Source organism: Rhinoderma darwinii, chromosome 11, assembly GCF_050947455.1.
Source record: "Rhinoderma darwinii isolate aRhiDar2 chromosome 11, aRhiDar2.hap1, whole genome shotgun sequence".
NCBI classification, from domain to species: domain Eukaryota; kingdom Metazoa; phylum Chordata; class Amphibia; order Anura; family Rhinodermatidae; genus Rhinoderma; species Rhinoderma darwinii.
In genome coordinates, this window is record NC_134697.1 from 26,211,503 (window position 1) to 26,237,742 (window position 26,240).

A 26,240-nucleotide genomic window follows, 5' to 3' on the forward strand; every position below is an offset into this window, starting at 1 on the left:
TGAGTGGCAAAAATATACGCCATGTGAACACGGCCTAAGTATTTTTTCACACTGCATTTCACCTTTCCCACAATCCTAGCCTGCAGCAGACAGTCTATATGTATTATATGATCACTGCTTGTTTCCCTGACTAACTACTAAACCTGCAACTTTCAGCGTCATAAAATATTCAATGACATGTAAGCAATAATGGCACTCGACAACCACAGGAGGGCGACCCCATACACACAGTGGGCATGCCACGGTAGTGTGCCATTTGTTGCAATTAGGCAATGCGGTTTTCGGCCACGCAGCTTGCAGAGGTGAAGCACATTGAAATTCACTTGTGCAAGCCATGCAGGTGAAAAGTGCATTGCAAAACTGAGGCAACCTGTAGTAAAGCTGAATGCGGTTTTGCCGTGCAGCACAGCCGCTATGTGTATGGGCACGCAGAGCTATGTGTATGGGCACGCAGAGCTAGGTGTATGGGCACGCAGAGCTAGGTGTACGGGCACGCAGAGCTAGGTGTACGGGCACGCAGAGCTAGGTGTACGGGCACGCAGAGCTAGGTGTACGGGCACGCAGAGCTAGGTGTACGGGCACGCAGAGCTAGGTGTACGGGCACGCAGAGCTAGGTGTACGGGCACGCAGAGCTAGGTGTACGGGCACGCAGAGCTAGGTGTATGGGCACGCTATTTTTTATTTATTTTTTTTAAAGAAAAACCGGGTAAAGATTCCAAAGAAAGTATAATCTTTTCTTTACACGCGTCATCCTTGCATTCAATCATATAGAAATATTTTCTTGAACTGAAGCCAATCCCTGCTCTTTACGATAGAAGGATGAGATTTGCTGCTGGAGAGATACGAGTTGCCGGTGAAGCATCTCCCTGAGGCCGAATATTCCACTTTCTGCAAAGTAAACGCTACACAAGAATTTAGGACTAATAATACGAAGCCAGAGGTGATTACGTCGAAGCCCAAATCTGACATGTCTCCACTGAAAGAGAAATCAAATATTGTTCACACACAATCCGGGGACCAGGGTTCGATAAACTAAAGCACGTTTATTGTGTTTGATTTGTACCAGTCTTAAGGCTGAAAATATGTGCACCATTCCAAGAATGAGACAGGCTCTCTGTTACTATTTTCCAGGCAGAGGTTTTAATCGGCAGTAAACGTGACTTCCCGTTGCCGGCGTTTGAAGGCCAGCATCAAACAGAATATAGTCCAGCCAACTAGTCGGCAGCGACCCGTGTGCACTTCTTTACACGTAACGTCCAAGTGAAGGATCAGGCACCTCAGTCCTAAGTATTAGTTGCTGAATTCAGACGTACAGGGGAAAATATAAACCTACTTAGTAAATTAATTTAAAACAAAAAAAAAAGTGCAGCTACTTATAAAATGTTGATACCGCTGTACTTTCACATTGCAGCAGTTCATTAAAGAGCAAGAGGTTGTCAATATGATGACAGGAGGTGTTACAGAGGGGACTTATCTGCAACTTCGCTCATCAACGGAATAGATTAGGCAAAAACCATATTGTAGGTAACCCCCGAGTCAGAGGTGGGGTGCCGTGTCCTATAGCTTGTGCAGGGCCAGGCTCTCTTCCATATTACTCCCCCCATGTCCAGCACTTCTGCTTACTCACCAGGTCACGTATGGACACTTTGGTTTCACTTTACGTTGAGGTTTTTATAAACGGCCCCATGTGCTCTGCGGAGGAACGTCGGGTCTCGATCTGCATCCACAGTCAGATATCGGTGAGACGTTTATATAGAACGATTGCTTATTTAGGGGAGGGGGGGAATAATGAGAGAGGGCGAAACCCCCAATCTATACAAAAGGAGTAATATTGTGCAATTTAGTGAACTGAACATAATTTCAAAAGGTGCATGAATCAATCATTATAGAATTTCAAGGGATTATGGGGAAGTGAGGGACAGGGAGAATGGAGAAGTATACAGTGAAGGAGCATTGAAAAGGACAACTCCACCCTTGGCTACGCCGGATACCAGTTTGGGAGATGAGAGGTTAAATTACCGGGGACTTCAGCTCGCACCCTACTTTTTTGCCCGTTTACTGTCCCGCCTCCCTTATTACCTAATAATCCCTTTAATCTACAGAACACCCCCTTGAGGTCGACAGTACTGGCTCAAAATATACATGAGACATACAACAAGCAGCTCAGTGTACTCCTCAGCTCCACCCAAGTACTGGCGATTCAGAGATCAGCGAGTACGGGAAGCTGATGGGAGTATAAGGCGCCCACACATAGGCAGCGAAGAGACTCCCAATAAAAGGACTGGCGGATTCAATTGTCTACATTCCATCTTTGAATGCCAGAATCCTTATACTGGTCTCGGGCACGAGGGGGTCAGTCATTGCTGTGCCAGTTCTCCATCTGGCTGTGTGGTAGCGTGGTAAGGCTGCTCCTCGATCATCTCACTGTCAGGGGACTCTGAACGGTGCTGTGACTTTCTATAATGACTCTGTGGTTCGTCTGCGTCTTCATTCACGGCGGTCTTGGAGGTTATTTTGCCGATATCTTTAACATCTTGGGGAAGGTGACAGGAGGATCCCACAGCCTGTGGCCTGGGCATGTCGGGTGTGCCGTCTACTCCTTCATCTGCATTTATACTCTCTTCTGAGTATGGAGGAGGTAGGAGTTCTTGTGGTCTAGAAGTGGCACCTAAACAGTCCGCAAATATTACCATGCTCTCTGCAGGCACTTGTGTCTGGATTAACATGGACTGACGCAGATCTGGTGATGGAAAAAAAATTAATTGTGGATAAAATACTGAACTCCGGTGCAAAGAAAAACAAGCACATTTGCAATGATCACATTAGGCCGTGCTGCATGTAACAGAAGAAGTATGAACTCACTTATATATCGCAGGTCTCTCACACGTACTGTACATTTAGGTTTAGTTTTTGACAGCCCCCTCTTTTAAAAAAAACTTTATTAACCATAAATACCTATCTAATTAAGGGCTAGTTCACACGGCGGATTTTGCATTGCGGGTCCCTCCGCAAAATCTACCGCGGAACTATTCCTGCCGGCGGCAGGAAGGTTCCTCCCTCCCATTGTATATCATCAGGAGGTTTGGGGGGAATCCGCCTGAAGAACGAGCGGGACGCTTCTTTTTCCTGCTAGCGGATTATTTCAGCTAGCAGAAAAAAGAAGCATCCGACTCCCATTAAAATGAATAAGAGGCAGAATTTTGCGGCGCATTGCGCCTGCACAATTCCTCCATGTGAACATACCCTAAGGGGTAGGGGTCTCTGGCTTTGAACCTTTAGCTCCTCCTAAGCAGAATGGCTGATGAGAGGGAGACCCACACACAGATTTTTTTTTTCCAGTCTCCAAAGTGCTTTACAATTTTGCCAGATTTGCTGTTCAGTCTACAAACGGGGGGTGAGAACCCGTATTGTAAACTGATCAAACAACTTGACAGGAGAGAAAAATTCAAGAACTTAAAGGGGACCCGTCCCCTCTTCTGACACGCCTGCTTTGAGTAAATAAATGCCGTTCCTGTTATTCCTCCTGAAAATTTATAAATAAAATTAAAAACTGGGTGCTACCAGTTGGGGGTGTGTCCCTACACAGACTGACACTGTCCAATCAGTGCTGAGAGTGAGGCTGTAGGAACACACCCCTTTAACAAGGGTAGAGCTGGTTGTCCAGGTTGAGGGCCGTTTTTTATACTGGTGACCTATCCACAGTATGGGCATGTTCACACGGCAGCGTCCATTACAGCTGAAATCACGAAGCTGTTTTCAGGAGAAAACAGCACCTGAATTTCAGACGTAATGGCATGTAGCCGGCATTTTTCGCAGCGTCCAATACGGACGTAATTGGAGCTGTTTTTCTATGGTGCCAATGGAAAACGGCTCCAATTACGTCCCAAGAAGTGACAGGCACTTCTTTGACGCGGGACGGCACAGAAAATCGTAAAGCCCATTCAAATGATGTTTGCCAGCGCATTGGAGCCGTATTTTCGGACGTAATTAGAGGTTAAAACGCTCTAATTACGTCCGTAAATAGGGTGTGTGAACCCAGCCTATAGGTCACAATTATGTTTGGTGGGAGTCGAGCACCCAGACCCCGCGCCAATCGGCTGTTCTAGCTGCCTCCGGGCACCTGAAGCAAAAGTCTGCAACCCCTGTATAGTGAATAGGAGCAGAGCTGCAGTAACCCGGCACAGCCACTATACAGTGCACGGAGCCTTCTGATCCGGCACCGACGCACCTTCCAGCGCCGGCCGGAACAGCTGATCAGTGCGCGGTCCGGGTGTCGAATCCCCACCAATCATATACCGATGACCTATCCTGAGGATAAGTCATCAGTTAAAAAACAGCCCCAAACCTGGACAAAGGCTTTAAGTACAATAATACATTATATGCACTCCAATATATTTTTCATTTATGCAATTAATGCTTGTTTTATAACTATTTTCTCCTTTTGGTAGAACGTCACACGAGACTTACTCTCCTTACGTTCCTTTTCTGCCTTCCTATTGCAGATCTGGGCTCTGAGTTCATTTACTTCGGTCTGGCGAGCTTCTACGATCCTTTCACTCTTTTCTACCTCTTCACAGACCGCCTAAAATAACAAAATAGGGCGAGCGTTTATATTTTAACAAACTCTGTCCGTCACCGTCATTTTGCATAGTCATCACTCCTTACCTGAACCTTCTCCTGTAACGCATTATAGACCTGATAAATTAGTCGGATGTCCTTCATTACACCATCTTTGTCAAAAAAATGTATACTACAATGAGAGAAAAAAAAAAAAAAAGGAATGTAAGTAATTTATAAAAACTGATGCTTAGCAAAATATACTGAACTTAACACCCGTGTTCCAGAAACCCCTTCCCTGCTCTAAAAAGGACATAGATTTTGATCTGGCTGCACGCTGATGAAACGCTGTGAAAAACGCTTTCTCTGCCTCCCATTGATGTAAAAGGGAGGTCAGAGACGTAAATACCCGAATATAGGGCATCTCGCTTCTTTTTCCCGAGAGACTGTTTTTCCGCTCGCGGGGAAAAACCGCCTCCACCTTCCATTGAAATCAATGGGAGGCGGTTTTGGCCATTTTTCGTGCGTTTTCCGCGTAAAAAAACTGTGTGTGAACAGGACCTCACTCTGGTCCTTGGGCTGTGTGTGGTATTGCAGATCAGTGCCGGACACAACCCATGAACAAGAGTGGTGCTGTTTCCGGAAAGAAAAAAAAAAAACAGACTCCCTTATTTAATAAAAAAAAAAATCCTTTAAACATTAAGGAGTCATTTGCACATTTTCCATATCCATGGAAAAACCCTTTAAAAAGACCAAAACCAGGAGTGAAGCCTTGAGAGGAAACGTATAAAGGGATAGAGTATTTTTAAAAGACTAATATTTAACCTCTTTCGTATCCAAATGCATGGACCACACAAAACTGTTCTGTGTCAGGCCTATCAGCAAAGGTGCCATAAGCATTTTGTCACCTTTACTTTGCCACTAGGTGGCACTCTTGTTGTCACATGCTGCAGATAGGCATTACTGCCTATAAAGCCCTGTTCACATTACGTTTTGGCAAAATGTTTAGCATGTACATCGGAAAGCTCCCGACATACATGCTTACGTGTCCATAAGGCTCCATTAGCCCAAAGAAGGTCAAAAGAGTGTCCTTTTAACCTCTGACGGCTGGCATACATCAGTATAACTTTTTTTTTGTAGTAGACTATGCTATTTCATCCAAAAATCACCCCAAGATAGCGTATACCACGTGGTATATATATATTGTATGGCATCCGTCGGAGGTATACATTAAACATATCGGTCATGGGAGAGCACCAGGTAGCGCTCGGCCCAGGGATTCTGGCCACAGTGATGTCAGGAGCTTTAGCACGCCGGAGTTCCTGACCCGGAAGCACTCTGGCCGGGTATTCCAGCAGCGTAAACCTTCTGACATCACTGTCCATATCTAGACCGTGACGTCAGGCGCTTCTCTGGGCACAGCGCTTCAGGTGGTATTCAGCCCAGAGGGTTCGGGCGACGTATGCCACTCACGCCTATACAGTGGGATACGTTGCAGTTTTCCGTCGTCGGAGGTATACTGTATGTTGGAATCCTCCCGACGTCTACCTCCGATGGAAGGAAAAAACACGTTGTGAGCTAAGCCTCAGTCCAGCCGCAGCTCACGTCCTCATTGGTGCCGACTGCAGTAAGACATGGAGTTTATTCCCGATGGTTCAACAATGCGCATATTTACCCGTGTTCTTTGATCACTTTGGCATAATTCTGTGAGGTGTTTGGCACCGATGTCACTTTATATTCCTGCTGACTGGTCGTGCCCAGGTTTGGAATTGTTAGAGAAACTCTTTGATTATACCTTGAAAAAAAATAAAAATTAATCAGAAAACAAGGAGGTAACATTAAATGGCGCGATGGCTTTAATGCCAAATATATTATTATACGCTTATTATAATATCTTGTTTACATTGAAGCTGCCAAAATGGCAAAACAATCTATACCGTCCTCCGCTACGGCAACGCTTTGCTATATATCGCTAGCAAGAAAATTATGCTTGAAATGTTCGATAAATATAAGCAGCACAAATTTTTCAGTGAATGTGTCATTTGACTAAACTCCCCATCACTGTACCCTCTGACTTGTAGTTTGGTGGGGACCCCTCCTGGTGATCATCACCGACTCGTGGGCCCCGGATGATTTGACTAATGGTTATAAAGAACATCCAACTACACATTGGAAAGCCAAAGCGATAGCTTTATTAGGGAATTGTGAGTTAATAGAGGAGTCTCTCTCTCTGGAGGACACAACACAACCACAAACTACATGAAGAGCCCATTGAGTTAAATGGGAGCTGTGTAATGCTTGAATTCCCTTGCAATGACGCACTCGCTGCTCGGATCCACCACAGATTATAGCGGATTGCCGGGTCCCAGCGTAGGACACCCTGGCGTCAAAGGACTTCTCAAACAGTCTTATCCAAAGCGATCAACCCTCTAACCTAGTCAGATGCGGCCTATAAAACCTACGCCACAGCACTATGCATAAATAATAATGAAATACTACACCACTATCTTCATCTTACACTGCCATGTCAATTATAGTGAAGCCTCACCTGTAAAGCCACATTGCTATATTAGGGATTCACATTTTGGGAAATGTCCTAGTCATCAGATCAAATCTCTTAAAGAACACCCGTCAGCTCAACTGACATGTCTGTTTTAGCAAATACTTTCATTTCCTATAAAAGAACAATTCTGGGGCATCTTTTTTTCTGCATTGTGCCGTTCCTGTTATTCCTCCTGGAAATGTATGAATAAACTGACAACTTGGTATTTTCATGGTGTCTTTAACACGGTCAGCATGGATTGGACAGTCAGCATATAGGGACACATCCCATTAACAAGGGTTATGGTAATACACAGTAGTCAATTTATTCATATATTTTCAAATGGAACAACAGAGAATGGCCCAATGCAGAGTTTTAAGAAAAGATGCTCCGGAATTGTGATTTTATAGGGAATGCAAGTATTTAGTACAACAGAAATTTCAGGAGAGTGGTCAGGTCCTCTTTAAAGGAAGCGATTCTGGTAATAGAAGTTTATTAGGTAACTGATCACAATATAGTTCCTACCTACATTAAAGGACGAGTGTCGCGAAAAAATTTTTTTTTATATCAATTTGCTTTTAGTGTTTTATTAAAACATTTTTTATTTATTTGTGTGTTTGTGTTTTACTTTTTTTTATTTTTTCACTTTTTCTTCCCTATGGGGGCATATTCTTGTGGACCGGAAGCCGCGGCCGGACAGTAAGATTACTATTTCCGGTCGCGGCTTCCGGACTTGTGCACTTGGAGCGGCGGTAGCAGACGGACCGGAGAGAGCGGCGGCGGCAGGAGCAGGTATGTTAGGTCTGTGTATGTTCGTGTTTTACTGTGCGTTTACTACTGTATGTTAACCTACTACACTGTGTGTTAGCTCAAAAAATGGCGACACACAGTGTAGGAGGTTTGACCGTTCAATCCCCTCGTTTCTCCCGGCACTAGCCAGGATAAAGGAGGGGGGGTTCTGAGAGCTCACTAGAGCGAGTGAGTTTTCTCAAATTTTGCAGCATAAAGCAATGAGGTTGCTTTACCACATGCAATGCTGCAATTTTGGGAATTGCTCCATCTAGTGACCAGCGCTGGGAAATATTATAAATTAGAATCTAATTTATAATATTTCCTGACTCGTGAAAAAATTAAAACAATGTTTAATCACTTATACACTAACTGTTTAACTAAAAAAAAAAAAAAAAACATTTTTTTTTTCTAGCGACACATTCCCTTTAGGGCTGATTCAGACGTGCGTGGCGTTTTTACGCACGCAAAACACGCGGCGTTTTGCCTGCGCAAAAGCCACTTGCCTGCTCCGTGAGGCAGCATCATATGATGCGCGGCTGCGTGATTTTCGCGCAGCCGCCATCATTATGACACGCCATTTGGATGTTTGTAAACAGAAAAGCACGTGGTGCTTTTCTGTTTACATTCATCCTTTTGACAGCTGGTGCGCGAAACAGGTAGTTCGCACGGAAGTGCTTCCGTGCGATCTGCGTGGTTTTCACGCACCCATTGACTTCAATGGGTGCGTGATGCGTGAAATACGCGGAGATATTGACCATGTCGCGCTTTTTGCGCAGCGGACAAACGCTGCGCAAAAAGCACGGACTGTCTGTACTGCCCCATAGACTTGTATTGGTCTGTGCATGGCGCGTGAAAACCACGCGGCCTGCACGGACGCAATACACGTTCGTGTGAATCCAGCCTTAAACTGGTCCTTAAACAATCAATTTAAAATATAATTTACACCCACCTGCGATTAGGCCTAAAGAGCACATATTCCAAGGCATGAGTGGAAGTGTTGGCAGTAGAAATGAAGCTGATGAGCAGGAAGACGAGGTCAGGAACACCCAGGAGGCGCGTCAGCTGCTTGTGCAATATCTGTTCTCTGTAGGACATCTGCTGTTGGGTGTTTCTCCGAAACTTGTACCAACCAATCACGTTCTGAGAATCACAAAGAAGAAAAGAATGTTGATTAGGAGTTACATGATGTAGTAAGACTATTCCAAACATCAATCCCAGGCAAGTTACAGAGAAAAACAATGGATCATGTATAGAAATGCAATGTATATGAAGTGATCTCAGTGTAACACGTTTTGATATTCAATACAGCCCGCCGCATACATTCAACAGATAAATATGTTATAAAAAAACCTAAAATGACTGGCTGATATAACACCATAATGTCCTTGTAATGATGGGGGTGGGGAGACAGACAAGTGAGCCCTAATCTACCCACCACTCAGTCCCTGCCTACTTGCAACGACCCGCCCTAGGCGACGGGGTACAACTGGGCGACAGTCCCTACGCTCAATAAGTGCACGACGGACAAACAGACAAGGGTACACAGAAGCTAAGGGAAATGGGACAGTTGTCCACGGCAACACCGTGAGCAACAAGAGTAGTAAACGAGCCGAGTCAAACCAGGAGTGTACGAGGTACCAAACGCAGAGCAGGAGAGTAGTCAGAAAGCCAAGGTCAATATGAAGCAGGGACAAATATTACAAGAAGCTGCAGCAGGGCCAGGAAACCAAACGAGAAGAATCACAAGCAAAGGAGGAACAGGAAAGGCAGGTATAAATAGACAGAGGGCGGGAGCTAGCTCCGTCTGGCCAGGCTGTGATAGGCTCTCCCACTCCTAAGCCTGCCATCCTGAGTGGTGGAAGATGGAGTCAGTCTCACAGACATAGAAGCAGGTGCAGACTGATTACCTATGGGCGTAGACACAGAAGCTGTGCCTGGCAGATCCTTTACAGTCCTGTAGTTAATTAAAGTGCATAGTGCTCTTGGTGGAGGGTGGGGACAGGTTGTATGGCTGTTTTGTGTATAAGTGCTATAATATAAAACTTTGATGGAAAAAACGAAAATGACTCCTACTTTCCGTCTGTCCTTGAGAATTCGATCCAGGCTTTCTTCGTTGACCGTGCCCGCGTAATCATAAAAGCTGTGAGGATAAGAACGTAAGTTATACACAAGTGATATAAATCAGTGTGACCATAATATACTGCGGTCTGTCGCTCCTTAAACTGACAAAGGGGAAATCCACCCACGCGCTTGAACCACCGCAGATTTGAAAAAGATATAAAAAGACGTTTGCGGCATATCCAGGGGAGATGCCATAAATGTCAAACAGATTCAAATCCCAGCTCTGTGACCTGCACCTATCTTGAGAACTGGGAGGAGGGGGAGACACCCGATTCCCGTTCTGCCTGGTGAGCTGGTCACATTCCAGGCAGAGAATCAATGGAGAGGTGGCTGCTGACGTGCACTGCTTTCTCCATAATCTTATGGGAGTTACAGAAACAGCTGAGAAAGCGGGATCAGCTGTTTCTATAACTGCCACAGAAATCAATGGAGAAAGCAGTGCACATGCGCAGCCACCTCTTCATTGAATCTCCATAGGGAGACCGGACGGGGGTCGGGTGACCTCCATACTGGAGATCGGTGAGGATCCTAGAGCTGGGACCCTCCTCTGTCAGACATTCCTTGGATATGCCATAGATTTCTTAGTTGGGAACACCCCTTTAAGTAAACTTAGGGTCGGACTCCAGGGCTTATCAAATGCGATAAGTACATCGATATTTTATGCGATATCACAGAAATTCACATGCGGTTTAAGATTAGATTTACATGAAAAGTAAAAAACATTAAATAGCATTGATAGTGTAAAACTCCCAATTTTGATTGCAATAAAACCAAAAAACGTCATGCAATTTGCGATTATTGCAGCGTGAACACGTCATTTCATGCGACCACATAGGAATACATTATACACCATATGGGACTGCGTTCCACAATGGAATTAGGGCTATAATCAGGATGGGAGTCCTGCCTATAATGTAGAGGAATACTTCACATCAGGTCATTGTGACCCTTTCGGTTCTGTGGAGTTGGAACTCTAACCTTAAAGCCTCTGACACGGATTTACCGGCACAGAACCTGCTAACAGGATACATGGAATACTCACATCCTTGTCACCCACGTGGTGCCACCCATAGAAACGAAGCACAATTCAAATATAAAAAAAGCTCAGAGATCACCTACTATGTAAAAACCTCAGTCTGCGCCAGACACCCTGCAATCCATAGCAAATAGAAGCAGCACATGGGGGATGCCTACCTGAATAGTTTTGTAGATGGTTCATGTCTATGGATCTCTGAAAAGCAAAAATACCAGCTAAAATAAAGTGTACACAAGGCATAAAGGACATAGAAACGGACACACAAGAGGAGACGCACAGGACAACTCACCTATAACTTGTAATAGTTCCGTATTACTAATCTGAGAATCACTTATAGAGAACGACTCTTCCTGCCTCACTTCACCCAGCAGGAATCCCTCCTGCAAAATGAAGAAATGATTAAATAGAACGTCGGGCATATAAACTATTTATGTCTGGACTAAAAATGGAAACCGCTCAATGTGGTCACCAGCGTGGAGCCGGGAAGGACAGAGGACATTGTATTAGAATGACAATAGTCAAATGGAAATCAAAAAATAGCACCTTAGAACGACCAAGGACAGATCGCACATGAGACAGGTGGTCAGTCCAAGGACACAGCTCAGATGGGTGAATTCTATAATACTATATTAAAAGGGTTATCCCAAGAATTATTTTCATACCCAAAGCCCAGAAATGCTAATTTATAGCCATTTTAGAATAATTTTCTATGTTTCCAGCATATAAAAATAGCTTCCCTGTGTCTCCCTCGTGCTGCTGGGGAGAGGCGCGGAGCAGAATCACTCCTCTCACCCCTCTGGCAGCTGACAATATAATCCCTTCTTACTTCCCCTGCAGATAGGTAACATGGGATACATAGTGAAGAAATATACTGTATGACATCCACCGTATACTCTCCCTAACAAACCAATGAAAATATAATGAAATAAAACAAAGGCTGAGTGGTCGCCTGCAGGGTTCATATCAGCTGTCAGGATGCAGAGCTTTACAGTCATAATAAGCGAAGGAGGATTCTCCTCCGCTATACTGCCATGCTACTGCAGAAGCTCTGCTCCTTTCCTGACAAGCAGGGCAGAAAGTTATTTCTAAAGGCTGCTCTGCGGTGAACAGAGGATCACTATGCGTGTCCTCCAGCACTCATCTCATTAGGCGGATGTGACGTTAACTATGTAAGTAAATGTCATACCTCTTCACTGGATAATTTTTTTTTTGGAGGGGGGTGTTAACAGCATGTCAATGGAAAACGTTGTTCATTTTTTTTAATGATCTATACAATGTATGATATTTAATAGTGCGACAACTCCCTTAAATTAGACTTCAAATATATAAGGTGAAGAACAGTCAAAATGACTAACATCCAATTGAAAAAAGAAAAGCGATAATAAAATTCCTTTAATCCGGCATCGGACTGTCCAGAAATTATGAAAAATAATCTGTGAAATGACTAGAGCAGACGACTCATGAGACCCGGTGACGGTGGTTTAGCTTCATAGCATTTCGTTTCTTGCGGTCTGCTTGGAGGGTTTGTAGTCTTACAGGTAAGTCAACGGCATCTGTGAAGATTCGTCTCTATCTGAAACCATGACGCTGGTGTGAACAGTGGCTGAATTTTAACTTTTCCACGAAGGTCCAATATAGGTCTGGAATATTGAGTAATGTGGCACCTGTTAAGGGGGTTTTAGTGCAATGACTCTGCAGGATACACGCTAGTTTATAGATTTACACAGACAAGTGGCACACCCCGAATCCGGCTATAAACACCACTGACCGGCCACTGATCATCCCTTGTCTTCAGTAACATGTGACCAGTACTTTACAGAATATGCTGGGAACCCCCTAAAATGATGTTATGACCAGAATGGCCGCAGATGAGGGTAACATTGCCGGTCACCGCCCCGAGTATCCGCTGACGGATGTGCGGTGTCTGCTGATGTATACGTAAGAGGAAATCAGAACTTCACCTTTCAAACATACATGTCCTTATAGCGATGTGATACATGACATACACTATATGGACAAAAGTATTGGGACAGCCTTCTGAGGCCAAACACACAAAAGTTTTATGTGCGTGTGCGATCTGCACCTTTACGGCTAGCACATGGACCCATTCATTTTTTTTTTGTAATGCCTCATGCACACGATCGTGATGTTCACGGACCCGTGTAGAGGCCGCAAGAGCTCAAAACGCATCATTTTACTGTCCGTATTTGTGGATCGCGTGATCTACTCAGGGGGTTGGAACCAATTCCAGCCTTCTTTTTTTTTTTTGCCGGATCCATGAATACTGATAACACACGGATGCACTACAGAAGGTTAGACGGCAACGGGTCCGCCGTTTTGCAATCTGCAAAATCACTATGGTCGTGTGCATTAGGCCTTGATCATTGAATTCGGATGTTTCATTGAGATGGAGTCCCGTTGCCACAGGTGTATGAAATCCAGCACTAGCCATGTAGTCGTCTTTACAAACATTAGTGATAGAATGGGTCGTTGAAAAGATCTCACTGAATTCCAGCGTGGTCCTGTAAAAGGACACCACCTTTGTAACAAGTCAGTTCATGAAATGTCTTCCCTCCTAGATATTCCACCATCAACTGTGAGTGATATTATTGTAAAGTGGAAGCATTTAGGAACCACAGAAACTCATCCACGAAGTGTCAAACCATGTAAAGTTACAGAGCGGGGTCGCCGAGTCGTATAGTGCATAAAAGTCGTCAACGCTCTGCTGACTCAATAACTGCAGAGTACGAAACCTCCTCTGTCATTAACATCAGCACAAAAACAGTGCCCGGGAGCTCCATGACATGGGTTTTCATGGCCGAGAAGCTGCATGCCAGCCTTACATCACCAAGTACAATGCCAAGCGTCAGGTGGAGTGGTGTAATTCACGCCGCCGCTGGACTCTGGAGCAGGGGAAATGTGTTCTGTGGAGTGATGGATCACGCTTCTCTATCTGGCAGTCTGATGGACGAGTCTGGGTTTGGTGAATGCCAGGAGAACGTTACCTGCCTGACTGCATTGTGCCAGCTGTAAAGTTTGGTGGAGGAGGGATAATGCTATGGGGATGTTTTTCAGGGCTTGGCCTAGGCTCTTTAGTTCCGGTGAAGGGAAATCTTAATGTATCAGCATAACAAGACATATTGGACAATTGTAGCTTCCAACTTTGTGGGAACAGTTTAGGGTTCGGGTCTTTTCTGTTCCAGCATGACTGCGCCCAGTGCACAAGGTCCATACAGACATGGTTGGTTGGGTGAATTTGGTGTAGAAGAACTTGACTGGCCACACAGTGCCCTGACCTCAACCCCATTCAACACCTTTGGGATAAACTAGAACGGAGATTGTGAGCCCGGCCCCCTCCTCCAACATCAGTGTCTGGCCTCACAAATGCTCTTCTGGATGAATGGGCAAAAATTCCCACAGACACCCCAAGATCTTGTAGAAAGTCTTCCCAGAAAAGTGGAAGCTGTTTTCTCTGCAAATTTGGGGGAAGGGGGGGAACGAATTCCATATTAGGGGTTTTCCAGCCACTAAAAGTTGATGTCCTGTCCCCAGGATAGGCTATTAATAACTGATGGGTTGGGGTCTGACTTCTGGGACCCCCCGCCGATCAGCTGTATTGAAAGGGCCGCAGCGCTCGTACGTGCGCTGCTTCCCCTTCATTTCTTCTTGCTCACTCTGAATCGTTGACACGCGTTTAGCGGCGATTCACCGGTATTGCAGCCTTTTTCTCCCATTCACTTCAATGAAAGAAAAGGCTGCATTACCGGTGAATCGCAGCTAAATGCGTGTCAACGATTCAGAGTGAGCAAGAAGAAATGAAGGGGAAGCAGCGCACGTACGAGCGCTGCGGCCCTTTCAATACAGCTGATCGGCGGGGGGTCCCAAAAGTCAGACCCCGACCCATCAGTTATTAATAGCCTATCCTGGGGACAGGACATCAACTTTTAGTGGCTGGAAAACCCCTAATGCCTATGGATTTACCATGGGATGTCATGAAAGCTCTTGTAGGTGTAATGTATAGGTGACCCAATACTTTGTCTATATAGTGTACATGTTATATACGGATGGGATACATGCAATTATATACGGATGGGATACATGTAATTCTATACGGATGTGATACATGTAATTCTATACGGATGGGATACATGAGATACACCTGTCATCTATTACACAGGGTCCCCTGCAGGCAGACACCGGGCTCCCTCTGCCCCTGTCCGTGCAGTTATCACCGCGTTGTTACGACAGGAGTAAATAATGACAGCTCGACCCCTCCGACAACCTTACTCCCAGAACCAGGGCCGCCCAGCTCACTGTCATCTACCCGAGCAGTCAGCTCTCTTCCCAGCCACTTCTTCCCCGGCGCCGGCCACCAATTCCTCTTTGTTCCCACCGCTCCCTCCACACCTTAGACCCCGGAACACGTCCCCCCGGATCCTCCGCCACTTACGTGATCGGAACTGCTGTTAGCGCTGTGATAACACAAGGAACTAAACGTATAACCCGAAATGGAAGCCGCCATGATGGTGAACCCGCTCCCTCCCACAACGCAGCGCGCCGCCGCCCTGGCATGACGTCACACGCACGACACCCTGGGGAACTCTGGGAGTTGTAGTCTGTAGCGTTATTTACTAATCACCCTGATTATTCTATGATAGCCTATAGTTCTGGGACTTGTGGTGCTACTAGGAGTAGAGAAACAGAAACTGCAGCAAGGAATTGTTCTTCTAACTCCAACCATTATAATCTCACTGTGAAAGTTATTCTTCATATTAACTTATATTAAAACTGTGCGTGATTTGTTACTTATTTTTTGAGCTTCATTTCATTTTGCAATTGGTTAGTCTTCACACGGCCGTATTAGACCCCTCTTCACACGTCCAGGATTTATTTCATGCCGGAAAACACATGAAATCCGTATCCCATTGATTTCAATTGAAATCCGCATTTGCGTGCAGACGTGTCAGAAATTTTCATATGCTGCGCTATTTTTGCTGTCAAATATTACGGAATCGCAGACACATTTGTGAACAGAGCCTTAAATCACCGGAGAATCATTTCCTGCAGTTGGGTGTGTGATAGCGACGATTATGGGGGCTTTACACTTGCTGTGCATGCCAGGGCTCACAGCCAATCCCATCACTGCTACGGCTCACAGCAAATCTGATTGGCTAAGAGCAAGAATCTTAATGTTTACGGTTATAAAACGAAAATGATTTATTTTGCATTCTGAATATTTTTTTTTTATTCTAGCAGGAAAAAGTAACAGCTCAATAGCCACAAAAATCCAGACTAAAACTAGGCTGGTCTCATTCCCAGTTGTCTTCCTCATATTCCAACATCGTCCATTGTATTAGGGGTCAGTAGGATAAACTGTCATATCCAGGTAATGATCTTTCCATGGCAATATATTTTAAGTACAAGTCCTCCTTCTGAACACAAGAGATGTGACGCTGCGACCCGAGTGTCCTCCAAAACTGAAGGTCGGTGTGGGCAGTTCATTGGTTACTTCAAACTCTATAATATTAAAAAAACATAAATCAACTCTAAAAGTACAAGCAAAACATCAGACAAAATCCACATCTGTATTGTTGATATACTAACCGTGACCACCAATGGCTGTAGCGCTGTATCGTCATGGCACCTGGTGTTTACATACAGCGCTACATCCATTAGATGAGGAATACTTCATGGGAGCACTAAAAATGGCATCAGTATGGACGACACATTGCTACAGCTGTATTGTAGACATACGGACAGTCATATTATTATGTCCAAACACACACGTCACATGACCAAATCTTCCAGCGGCTGTAGCAATGTACGCTCATGGCGTCCGGTGATCACATACAGCGCTACAGTCATGTGATGTCATGTGATGTCATGTGATGATGCATCACGTGGAACGTGGAAATGACATCAGGTTGGATGACACTTTGTTGCAGTTGCATTGGTGACATCTGCGGGTTTGCACCTGTCTGAGATAAAATATTAGTAAAAGGTTAATTTTTAACTATACAAACAGGTATAGTCCCGGAAAACCCAAACCTAATCTGATTCTACATTGTAGATTATTCAATGTGTTTGGAGTACATTTATACAGGCCATTTAGTCTGACTTTGAGGCTGTCCACATGTCGTGGCTGTATTGTGGATTTTCCTGAAATTTCCGCAAAACCTTTATTTTAATAGCACCAACATAATTCATCACAATTTTCTATGGTTTTAGCATCTCAACACTTTCATATCACATCTAATGTGTATGGCGGCGTCCTGACTCTCCGCCGGCGGCAGGATCTGGCTATTGAATTTCAACATGCATGAGTATGGGGGAGTTGTTATGAATTGCTGTTGGCGGAGAGATCGTTTGTCTGACAGCCGTCTAAAGTGTAGCCAGCCTTAAGGGCCTTTTGCACCTGCCGATATTCAGCCGATGCAATGAGCGCCGATCAATGAGACATCGTATGATCGGCGCTCGTTTGCTTCTGCCACATGGAGCTATGTATGGGGACAAGCGATCGTAACTCCAATCGCTCGTCCCCATACGTTATTATCATGTCGGCAGCGTGTCTCCTTGTTCACACAGGGAGATGTGCTGCAGACAATGATAATATTTAACTTTTTTAAAACTATACGATCAGCGGATGAACAAGCGTTTGCTCGTTCATCTGCTGAGCGTTCCCCTGTTTACACAGAGCAATTATCGTGAACGAGTGTTCTATGTACACTTGTCTGCCCGATAATCGCCCAGTGTAAAAGGGTCTGTACTCTGGGGGCCATTAGTGGCTGAAAGAGTCAGGCTGGAATTAGTAAACTCATCTATGTTTTATATTGTATGACATACATTATGTATTTTATCGATCACTTCATGCATTCCAATGTGAGAAGTACTGTAGCCACCATCTCACATCTCGCGCTAATCCTCCCTTTTAGAATACCAGACCCTAGCAGTTTCAGTATTTTTCTACATTGTCCCCGGTAGTAGACATAAAACACCCTGTCGTACATTAGCACTAACATAGCCTGTTCTATTTTAGGGAACTGTAAACACTGTTTACTGGGAGCAGCTGCTGGAAATCGGATAATGGCCCCATATCCTGACCTATTTTTGGACTGCTTCCGCTGGTACCTGGAGCAATTCAGCCAATAGTAATTACTATTACTGTGTGCAGATCCACTTTAAGGCTACACAGTGACTTTCACCGCGACACAGGTCGCAGGAACAAAGATCGCTGTTTAATTGGAGGTTCCATGGCTGCATCTTAGTAGTGAAAGTACAGTTAGGTCCAGAATTATTTGGACAGTGACACAATCTTCATGATTTGGGCTCTGCTGCCACCACATTGGATTTGAAATGAAACAACGGAGATGCAATTGAAGTGTAGACTTTCAGGTTTAATTCAAGGGGTTAAACAAAAATATCCTGTGAAACGTTTAGGAATTGCCACCATTTTTCTACACAACCTCCTCATTTCAGGGGCTCAAAAGTAATTGGACAAATTAACATTACCATAAATAAAATGTTTTTTTTTTTAATACTTTGTAGAGAATCCTTTGCAGGCAATGACGGCCTGAAGTCTGGAACCCATGGACATCACCACACGCTGGGTTTCCTCCTTTGTGATGCTTTGCCCGGCCTTTACTGCAGCGTCTTCAGTTGTTGCTTGTTTGTGGGTCTTTCTGCCTTAAGTTTTGTCTTAGGCAAGTGAAATGCAGCTCGATCGGGTTGAGATCTGGTGATGACTCGGCCATTGCAGAATATTCCACTTCTTTGCCTTAAACTCCTGGGTTGCTTTCGCAGTATGTTTTGGGTCATTGTCCATCTGTCCTGTGAAGCGACGTCCAATCAACCTTGCTGCATTTGGTTGAATCTGAGCAGAAAGTAAATCCCTGAACACTTCAGAATTCATCCGGCTGCTTCTGTCTTCAGTCACATCATCAATAAACACTAGTGACCCAGTGCCTTTGGCAGCCATGCATGCCCATGCCATCACACTGCCTCCACCATGCCATCACACTGCCCCCACCATGCCATCACCCTGCCTCCACCATGCCATCACACTGCCTCCACCATGCCATCACACTGCCTCCACCATGCCATCACACTGCCTCCACCATGTTTTACAGAGGATGTGGTGTGTTTTGGATCATGAGCTGTTCCAAGCCTTCTCCATACTTTCTTCCTCCCATCATTCCGGTACAGGTTGATCTTAGTTTCATGCTGTTCCAGAACTGGGCGGCTTCTTTACATGTTGTTTGGCAAAGTCTAATCTGGCCTTTCTATTTTTGAGGCTGATTAATGGTTTGCACCTTGTGGTGAACCCTCTGTAATTTGCTCTCATGAAGTCTTCTCTTTATGGTAGACTTAGATACTGATACACCTACTTGCAGGAGAGTGTTCTTCACTTGGGTAGATGTTGTGATGGGGTTTTTCTTCACCATGGAAAGGATTCTGTGATCATCCACCACTGTTGTCTTCCGTGGACATCCAGGCCTTTTGGAGTTCACGAGATCACCAGTACGCACTTTTTTTTCAAGAATGTACCAAACTGTTGATTTGGCCACTCCTAACATTTGTGCTATCTCTCTAATGGATTTCTTCATTTTTTTCAGCCTAACGATGGTCTGTTTCACTTGCATTGAGAGCTCCTTTGACCTCATGTTGCGGGTTCACAGCAACAGCTTCCAAATGCAAATGCCACACCTGGAATCAACTCCAGACCTTTTACCTGCTTAATTGATGATGGATTAATGAGGAAATAGCCCATGCAGCCCATTAAATAACTTTTGAGATAATTGTCCAATTACCTTTGGTCCCTTGAAATAGAGGCAGCTTCATATTAAAAAGCTGTAATTCCTAAACCCTTCCTCAAATTAGGATGTGAATACCCTCAAATTAAAGCGGAGCATCTGCACTTTAAGCCCATATTGATTATATAACTGTATATTCAATATGTTTTGCTAAACAGCTAAAATGCCAAAACTTGTGGCACTGTCTAAATAATTCTGGACCTAACTGTAAATGTGGCCACGTTGAGAACTCCAGGTTGCAGTGACTGCGACACGACAGTCCCAAGAATTCCAAACTTGATGGATTTCTTGCAACGGCAACCTGCGGGTCACAAAGCCACATTCACTTTCATTACTAAGATGCAGCCCTGGATACTGCAATAAAACAACGATCAGGAGTGGAGGCCTATAAGGCCTGAATTACAAAGCAAAAACAGACGAGGAGACAGCACTTCCAATATATGTCAGCTTTTTAATCACCCGTGCGACGTTTCAGTCCAACAGGACCTTTCTCAAGCATAGTGAACACAGCAATACAAGAGTATTTAAGGAGTCAACAGTAATAAAAAAGTGATTAGTACAAAAACAGTTTAAAAATATCTGTATACCATATAACAGTGAAATCTGAAATCACAACTAACCAACATAGGTGCTTATGTATAAATTTATAAAACCAGTAAGGGACTGGTACATCAATAAGCAGTCCAATTGTAAGATAATATAATTGTAAGGTATACAGATATTTTTAAACTGTTTTTGTACTAATCAAATTTTTATTACTATTGACTCTGACTCCTTAAATACTCTTGTACTGCTGTGTTCACTATGCTTGAGAAAGGTCCTGTTGGACTGAAACGTCGCACGGGTGATTAAAAAGCTGACATATATTGGAAGTGCTGTCTCCTCGTCTGTTCTTGTCTATTTGGTACCGGGGACCGTGGACCAGGTCCTTATTGAGGTGTGCAGCCATCTGTGGTCCAGTGCTGTGGTATTTCTCTTTTCTGAATTACAAATCAAGCAGCAATCATCGACACAAGGGGGGCAGTAGTCCTAAATAACGCAGTAGCAGCCACCATTTTGAGTTCTACTGGTCTTAAGGAAAAATAGCCCTTTTCTCAGGGACGGGTGCCCTTGTCCCAACTTTTGCTGGTCACACCAGAACAAGCCAGACATCTTGCCTGCCTGAATCATAACTAGGTCTTTGGCCGTGTGTACCATGAGTACTGACAACAGAACTGCATATATTTTTAAATGCAAAGTAAAAGTTAAAGTTGACACTAACTTCCTATTTCGTTTTCTTTCTTTCCATGACACACCAGGGTCACCAGCATCATACCCCAACCTTGGCCACCTTACAGCGGTATATTATACCCTATTCAGGACTTTGATTTGAAACGTTCATATTGATGAAAAAAATGTCAGTAGTCAGTAAGTAAGTATAAATACGTAAACGTGAAAGAGACTGCCCCCTAGTGTCCCCCTACAGGATCACACTACTATTGCTGTAATGAATGTGTGATCATGTTCCTGTAAACATGGACACTGCTCAAATTTCTATTGCTGGATACTAATACAACATTCAGCAAAGTAAACGTCATGGATTTTAATAGTCTTATGCTTGTTGTCAAATTTCCTGTAAAGGAAATCTTTGAGTAGTGTCTTTTATAGGCTCTGCTGCGGAAATCAGTGGTGGTTATAGATCGCAGACTTCTCTAATGTGATCTCCTAGGAAGATCATTTTGACTGGATGAAGAGGATCTAGTGTGGCAAATAATCCAACCAGGTGGCACAATAAAAATCAGTCTCCGAGCACAAATAGACCATTTTCAATGAAATGAAGTGCAGTTTGCCATGTACACGTGGCACATGTACACGTGGCACCTCTCATTAGACATTGCAGTAAGAGAAGATTATGTGGAATCGGATGCACAGTTCTTACCTTTTCCAAACTGTCCAAGCAGCTCATCTTTGGTCCAGTTGCAGGATGTAATGATAAAAATACCATTCGGTTTTAAAACCTGACAAAGTGACTGTATATATTGCCTGCGTTTTTCTTCGGAACCATTGGGGTCCAGGCTCACTGCATCGAAGGTGCCTTTATCCAAACCTATGTCATACTGTTCTGAAGGACTGAAGGAGCCTAGGAAATCTGCTACCTAAAACAGGACACCAGGTAACATTTCAGAACCGAACCATTGGACAATGAAACAGTATGCTTCAAATAGGTGATAAAAACGGAAAAAAGGGGTTGTCCGGTTTAGAAAATCCATTTTCAAATATCCTATTGGGTAGGCCACTATAAGTTAATAGAGCTGCAGTAGAAAGCAGCTACAAAGGGCATCTTACTCTCTGGAGGACCCCGCAAATTTGTGCATTACAGGGTTGACTTTTTGACTTCAATGGGCATTGCGTAATGCTTCATTTCCCGTGTGGTGGTGCTGGTTAGAATGGACACTAACTTTTCAAACAATTTCTGCTAATCTAATAGTATACCTGATATAGATCAACTTTGCAATTTACTTAGGTGTTAAAATGTTGTAGTTTTATCCATGCAAATTCTGTGTGAAGTCACTGCCACTAAGTGATCTGCTGTTCAACCCCTGATGTCAAGCGGAATCCGTTCCTAGTTACAAAGCAGAATTGGCAGAAACTGGGTGTGTGTCCCTTCACTGCCTGCCTATAGAAGACTATGAAGAGAGGAGGGGGAGCAGGATGAGGGAGAGATATAGACACTAACCATACAAGTCATGCGTGAGCGTGATCGAGATAGGAGAGCAGGATTCTATTCTTTTCTATGTGTGCATTTTATAGAAGACGTGATAGCAGTTAGGCTCCGTTCACTAGATCACTGAGAATGAGAGATCGAGCCTGCAGAGGGGATATTCCTCATGTACACACATATGATAGTCTTTTCTGAAAAGTCACCTGAAAAGTTAGGTACGCTTTAAAGCAGTAATGGGTAAAGGTTCCAGTAATGGGACAACCTGTGATCAGCCTTTTTTCAGGGAAAGCTTGTAAAAATAAAAATAAAAAAAATGGATTGTAACAAGTGTCAGCTGGGGCTTAGCAGCAATACCAGACACAGTCCAAAGACAAGTGTGGTACTAAAAAAGGAGACCCTGAGTGAAGCTGCTCTAGGACCTGAGATCTGCAGACACTGTGGCTTCACTACAGTCCCTCCAGGACCTTTCACACAGTGATGTCAGTCTAGCCATTGGCTCTGCAGGTGTAACAATAAGAAGCAACTCTGCGACTACCAGAGAGAGGGGCGGTGGGTCCATTCTAGAGGTTTGAGGGACCAAGCAGTCCCTTCATCGAGGTTATGACCATACTCTTCTTGTTTTTGAATTAGGAGGCAAGTTTTATAGAAAACGTCTGAGCGTTAAACACAGGTGCTGCACATGATGATTCAGGAATACGGAGAAATTTTCGTTCAGAAATGCAACCAAATCCTTATTTCACCGCTTGAGAGGAATGCTTACAGACGAGTCAACAGTCAAGTCAAGACTGCTGACAAATGAGGACTGCAATGTACACATAAAAAGTAGCATTCCCCTCAGCTACTCGTATGTTAGGGAACATCTATAAATTTAGTTTCTGAATAAGTAAGCAAAATTCGACTAAATGGGACTAAAAAGAATAAGCGTATACAAGCGGAATATTATGGGGTTAGACATCCTCCCCTCCCCCTTATACAGCACAGTGTGTTTGAGGTCTCATACCTACACAGTAGTTCATACACATAGATGTCCCCAAGACCTGAGGAGGAGAGCAGCACTGCCAGAACCATGTACAAGCACAGCTAAGGGGACATTTTTATTTACGGTATAGGGGAAGTGCCTGGCATTAATATGGGGGAGCTGCGGCTGACACATTTATGGGGATTAGTTATAAGGGCACTAACGGTGACACGTAAATGTATGTATGTGTGATCTTCTGTAGGATTCTGAATCCCCTTTGACATATTCCTGAGCTCACCTCTGACAAGAAGGAACTAGGACGTACTAATACGTCATGTTTCAAGGATTGGTTATGACTTCTCTTTACGCAATTCTTTTTAAAGTCACGAAACAGATACCGACCAGACCCCTTACCTGGAGATTTACACTTTGAGACACTCCTTCCTTTTCACATATGTTTCTTGCAAGTGCTATAGCATCTGAACAGTAGTCAATACCCATGAGATTGCTGTACCCCAACTTTGCCTGTAATGCAAGCATAAGAATCATTATACTGCAATGACGAACAAATGTATATTTTACTATTTTATATATAACACCAGAGTTTAAAGGTGGATTTCCCACCTAATCAAGTGATGGCATATGACTAGTAATATCATTCGTACATAGTGGGACTCTGACCGCAGTCCGCAGGGACGGACCCCCACCAAACATGTCTACACAGTGCCACTCTCAACCAGGCGCGGTCCAGTGGACTACAACTCAGGTCTATAGGGCTTAGCTACAGTACCCGCACAGCGCCAAGTGAGCAACGTCACTGTGGTGGAAAACAATTGTAAGTGTTAATTCCAGCGATCAGTAAGGGTCACAGCAATCAGACCCCCACAACCAGGGATTAATGGGGAAACCCCTTTAACCTCCTGAATCCATCCCACTCCGTATTTTCATTCTGGGATGACAGATAACGTGATTCACTTACCAATTCCACCAGTAGCATGCCATTCCCGGTGCCAATGTCCACTATTGAGGTTGTCAGCGGTATCTTTTGTGTATTCAACCATCGAACTACGCGGGTCATACTACCTTCGCCAAACCTGTTGAGAAGAAGGCAGATTTGACTTACATTCACACACTCATGTATACATCCACTCCACAAATCTATGGGGTAATATATTACATACGCTTTTCGGTTACATCATGAAAAAGGCAACAGAATGCGACAATGTGTACATGTGCCGGTACGATTTTGTATTTTAGGTGTCATTGAATTTGATTTATTTAAAAAATTCCCATTTACATATTGAGTACATAATCCAGGAGGAGGCGCTGTGGACGTGTAAATCTGCAGCATGTCTAATCTATAATGGATTGTTTCCTGAAAACGTAGAGTATTTCAGCAAACAGGTTTCCGGCTATGTTCACGTTTGCGTTGTCGGTCCTGTACGGAAGCCACAAATCACTGCCGGATCCGTTGGGCAGCGGAGGTATTATTGGTGACGTATAATGTGGTCCGTTGGGTTGCAGCGTGGTGTAGAGGAGAATATTTTTGTAACACGGCATCTGAAGGACCATGCCCCATTTTTTTTCCCCGCAGATTACATACGGCTACAGTATTGGGCTCATACATTTCTATTAGGCGCTATATTACACATCTGTACAACATGGATCTGTAATATGGCCAGTGTGCATAAGGACTAAAGTGTTCTCTAAATCGAGGACTATTCCACAATATTTCGTCACTCACCAGATCTCGCCCTCATCACCGTATTCTTGGAAGGTCCTCAGTTCACGACTGTAAACCGCGTCCCAGCTGGAGAATTAAAGAAGCAAGTATTCAGTCTACATGTAGCACACGCTGTATTTACACTACAGCAAAATAATTGCAGTCTTTATTAGTAATCTCCAACCTAATGTGAACCTACAACTCCCAGGATGATCTGACAGCCACCAGGCATGCTGGGAGTTGTAGTTTTGCAAGGGCTGGTTGAAGATCACTGATCTGCGGATCTGCTACAAGTGCTGTCTGTGGGTGTACCAGTATGGCGCCCCCTGTGGCTCAGTCTGTACTCACTGCTCTTTAGTTCCTAGAACTGAAGGCGAAAACTCATCCTCACTCATATTGTGTGCATGAAATAATGAGGGGACATGCTACATCCTACAGGACCTTTGATGACATCATGACCATGTGATCAGTCCCATGTATGGGAGGAGTCAGGCGTAGTAGTTGCTGTTCTCCAGTGCTTGGTTGTGTGAACTGTGGTGCTGAATGTGTAATGTTGTGTAGCAGAGCTCTGTGTGTTTAATGTTGGTGCAGCAGAGCTGTATGTGCGTGTGTGCAATGTGGGTGCAGCAGAGCTGTATGTGTGTGTGTGTGTGCAATGTGGGTGCAGCAGAGCTGTATGTGCAATGTGGGTGCAGCAGAGCTGTGTGTGTGTGTGTGTGTGTGCAATGTGGGTGCAGCATAGCTGTATGTGTGTGTGTGCAATGTGGGTGCAGCAGAGCTGTATGTGCAATGTGGGTGCAGCAGAGCTGTATGCATAAGAGGTGTGTAGTATTGTGTGCATGTAACGTTTGTACAGTGGAGGAAACCTGACAGATCCATTGTAAGTCAATGGGATTCATCAGGATTTGTTAGGATCCGTTTTAAACAAGATCTGTCAATGCCATCGTGGCTCTAATATTGGAAGCCATGACGATAAGGCTTTGTTCACATCTGCATTCAG

The 26,240-nt window shown here is 44.2% G+C and overlaps 2 protein-coding genes across 2 annotated transcripts; both read right to left on the reverse strand.

The window, feature by feature from the left end:
- Positions 1-1,023: 1,023 nt before the first annotated feature.
- ABRAXAS2 (abraxas 2, BRISC complex subunit) lies at positions 1,024-15,596 on the reverse strand. Its single transcript, XM_075843187.1, has 9 exons — positions 15,499-15,596; positions 11,338-11,428; positions 11,207-11,243; positions 9,965-10,031; positions 8,841-9,031; positions 6,233-6,352; positions 4,666-4,750; positions 4,468-4,582; positions 1,024-2,740 (listed from the first exon to the last, which is right to left on the reverse strand). Exons 1-9 carry the CDS (start codon positions 15,568-15,570, stop codon positions 2,358-2,360), a joined length of 1,161 nt encoding a protein of 386 aa, XP_075699302.1. The 5' UTR covers positions 15,571-15,596; the 3' UTR covers positions 1,024-2,357.
- A 679-nt stretch (positions 15,597-16,275) lies between these two features.
- EEF1AKMT2 (EEF1A lysine methyltransferase 2) lies at positions 16,276-25,902 on the reverse strand. Its single transcript, XM_075843188.1, has 6 exons — positions 25,589-25,902; positions 25,262-25,327; positions 24,497-24,611; positions 23,932-24,042; positions 21,777-21,993; positions 16,276-16,565 (listed from the first exon to the last, which is right to left on the reverse strand). Exons 1-6 carry the CDS (start codon positions 25,633-25,635, stop codon positions 16,462-16,464), a joined length of 660 nt encoding a protein of 219 aa, XP_075699303.1. The 5' UTR covers positions 25,636-25,902; the 3' UTR covers positions 16,276-16,461.
- Between the last annotated feature and the right edge of the window lie 338 nt (positions 25,903-26,240).

Bases quoted from the DNA above. Each gene is read 5' to 3' on its own strand.
- ABRAXAS2 (XM_075843187.1), bottom strand. From the start codon at position 15,570: ATGGCGGCTTCCATTTCGGGTTATACGTTTAGTTCCTTGTGTTATCAC. The intron at 11,244-11,337 runs GTGAGTTGTCCT...TTTGCTTTTCAG, and splicing joins GGAACTATTACAAGTTATAG to AGATCCATAGACATGAACCA. The intron at 2,741-4,467 runs GTAAGTCTCGTG...TTCCATCACCAG, and splicing joins AGAAAAGGAACGTAAGGAGA to ATCTGCGTCAGTCCATGTTA.
- EEF1AKMT2 (XM_075843188.1), bottom strand. From the start codon at position 25,635: ATGAGTGAGGATGAGTTTTCGCCTTCAGTTCTAGGAACTAAAGAGCA. The intron at 24,612-25,261 runs GTGAGTGACGAA...TCTTCTCAACAG, and splicing joins GGTGATGAGGGCGAGATCTG to GTTTGGCGAAGGTAGTATGA. The intron at 21,994-23,931 runs GTAAGGGGTCTG...GTCCTGTTTTAG, and splicing joins CTCAAAGTGTAAATCTCCAG to GTAGCAGATTTCCTAGGCTC.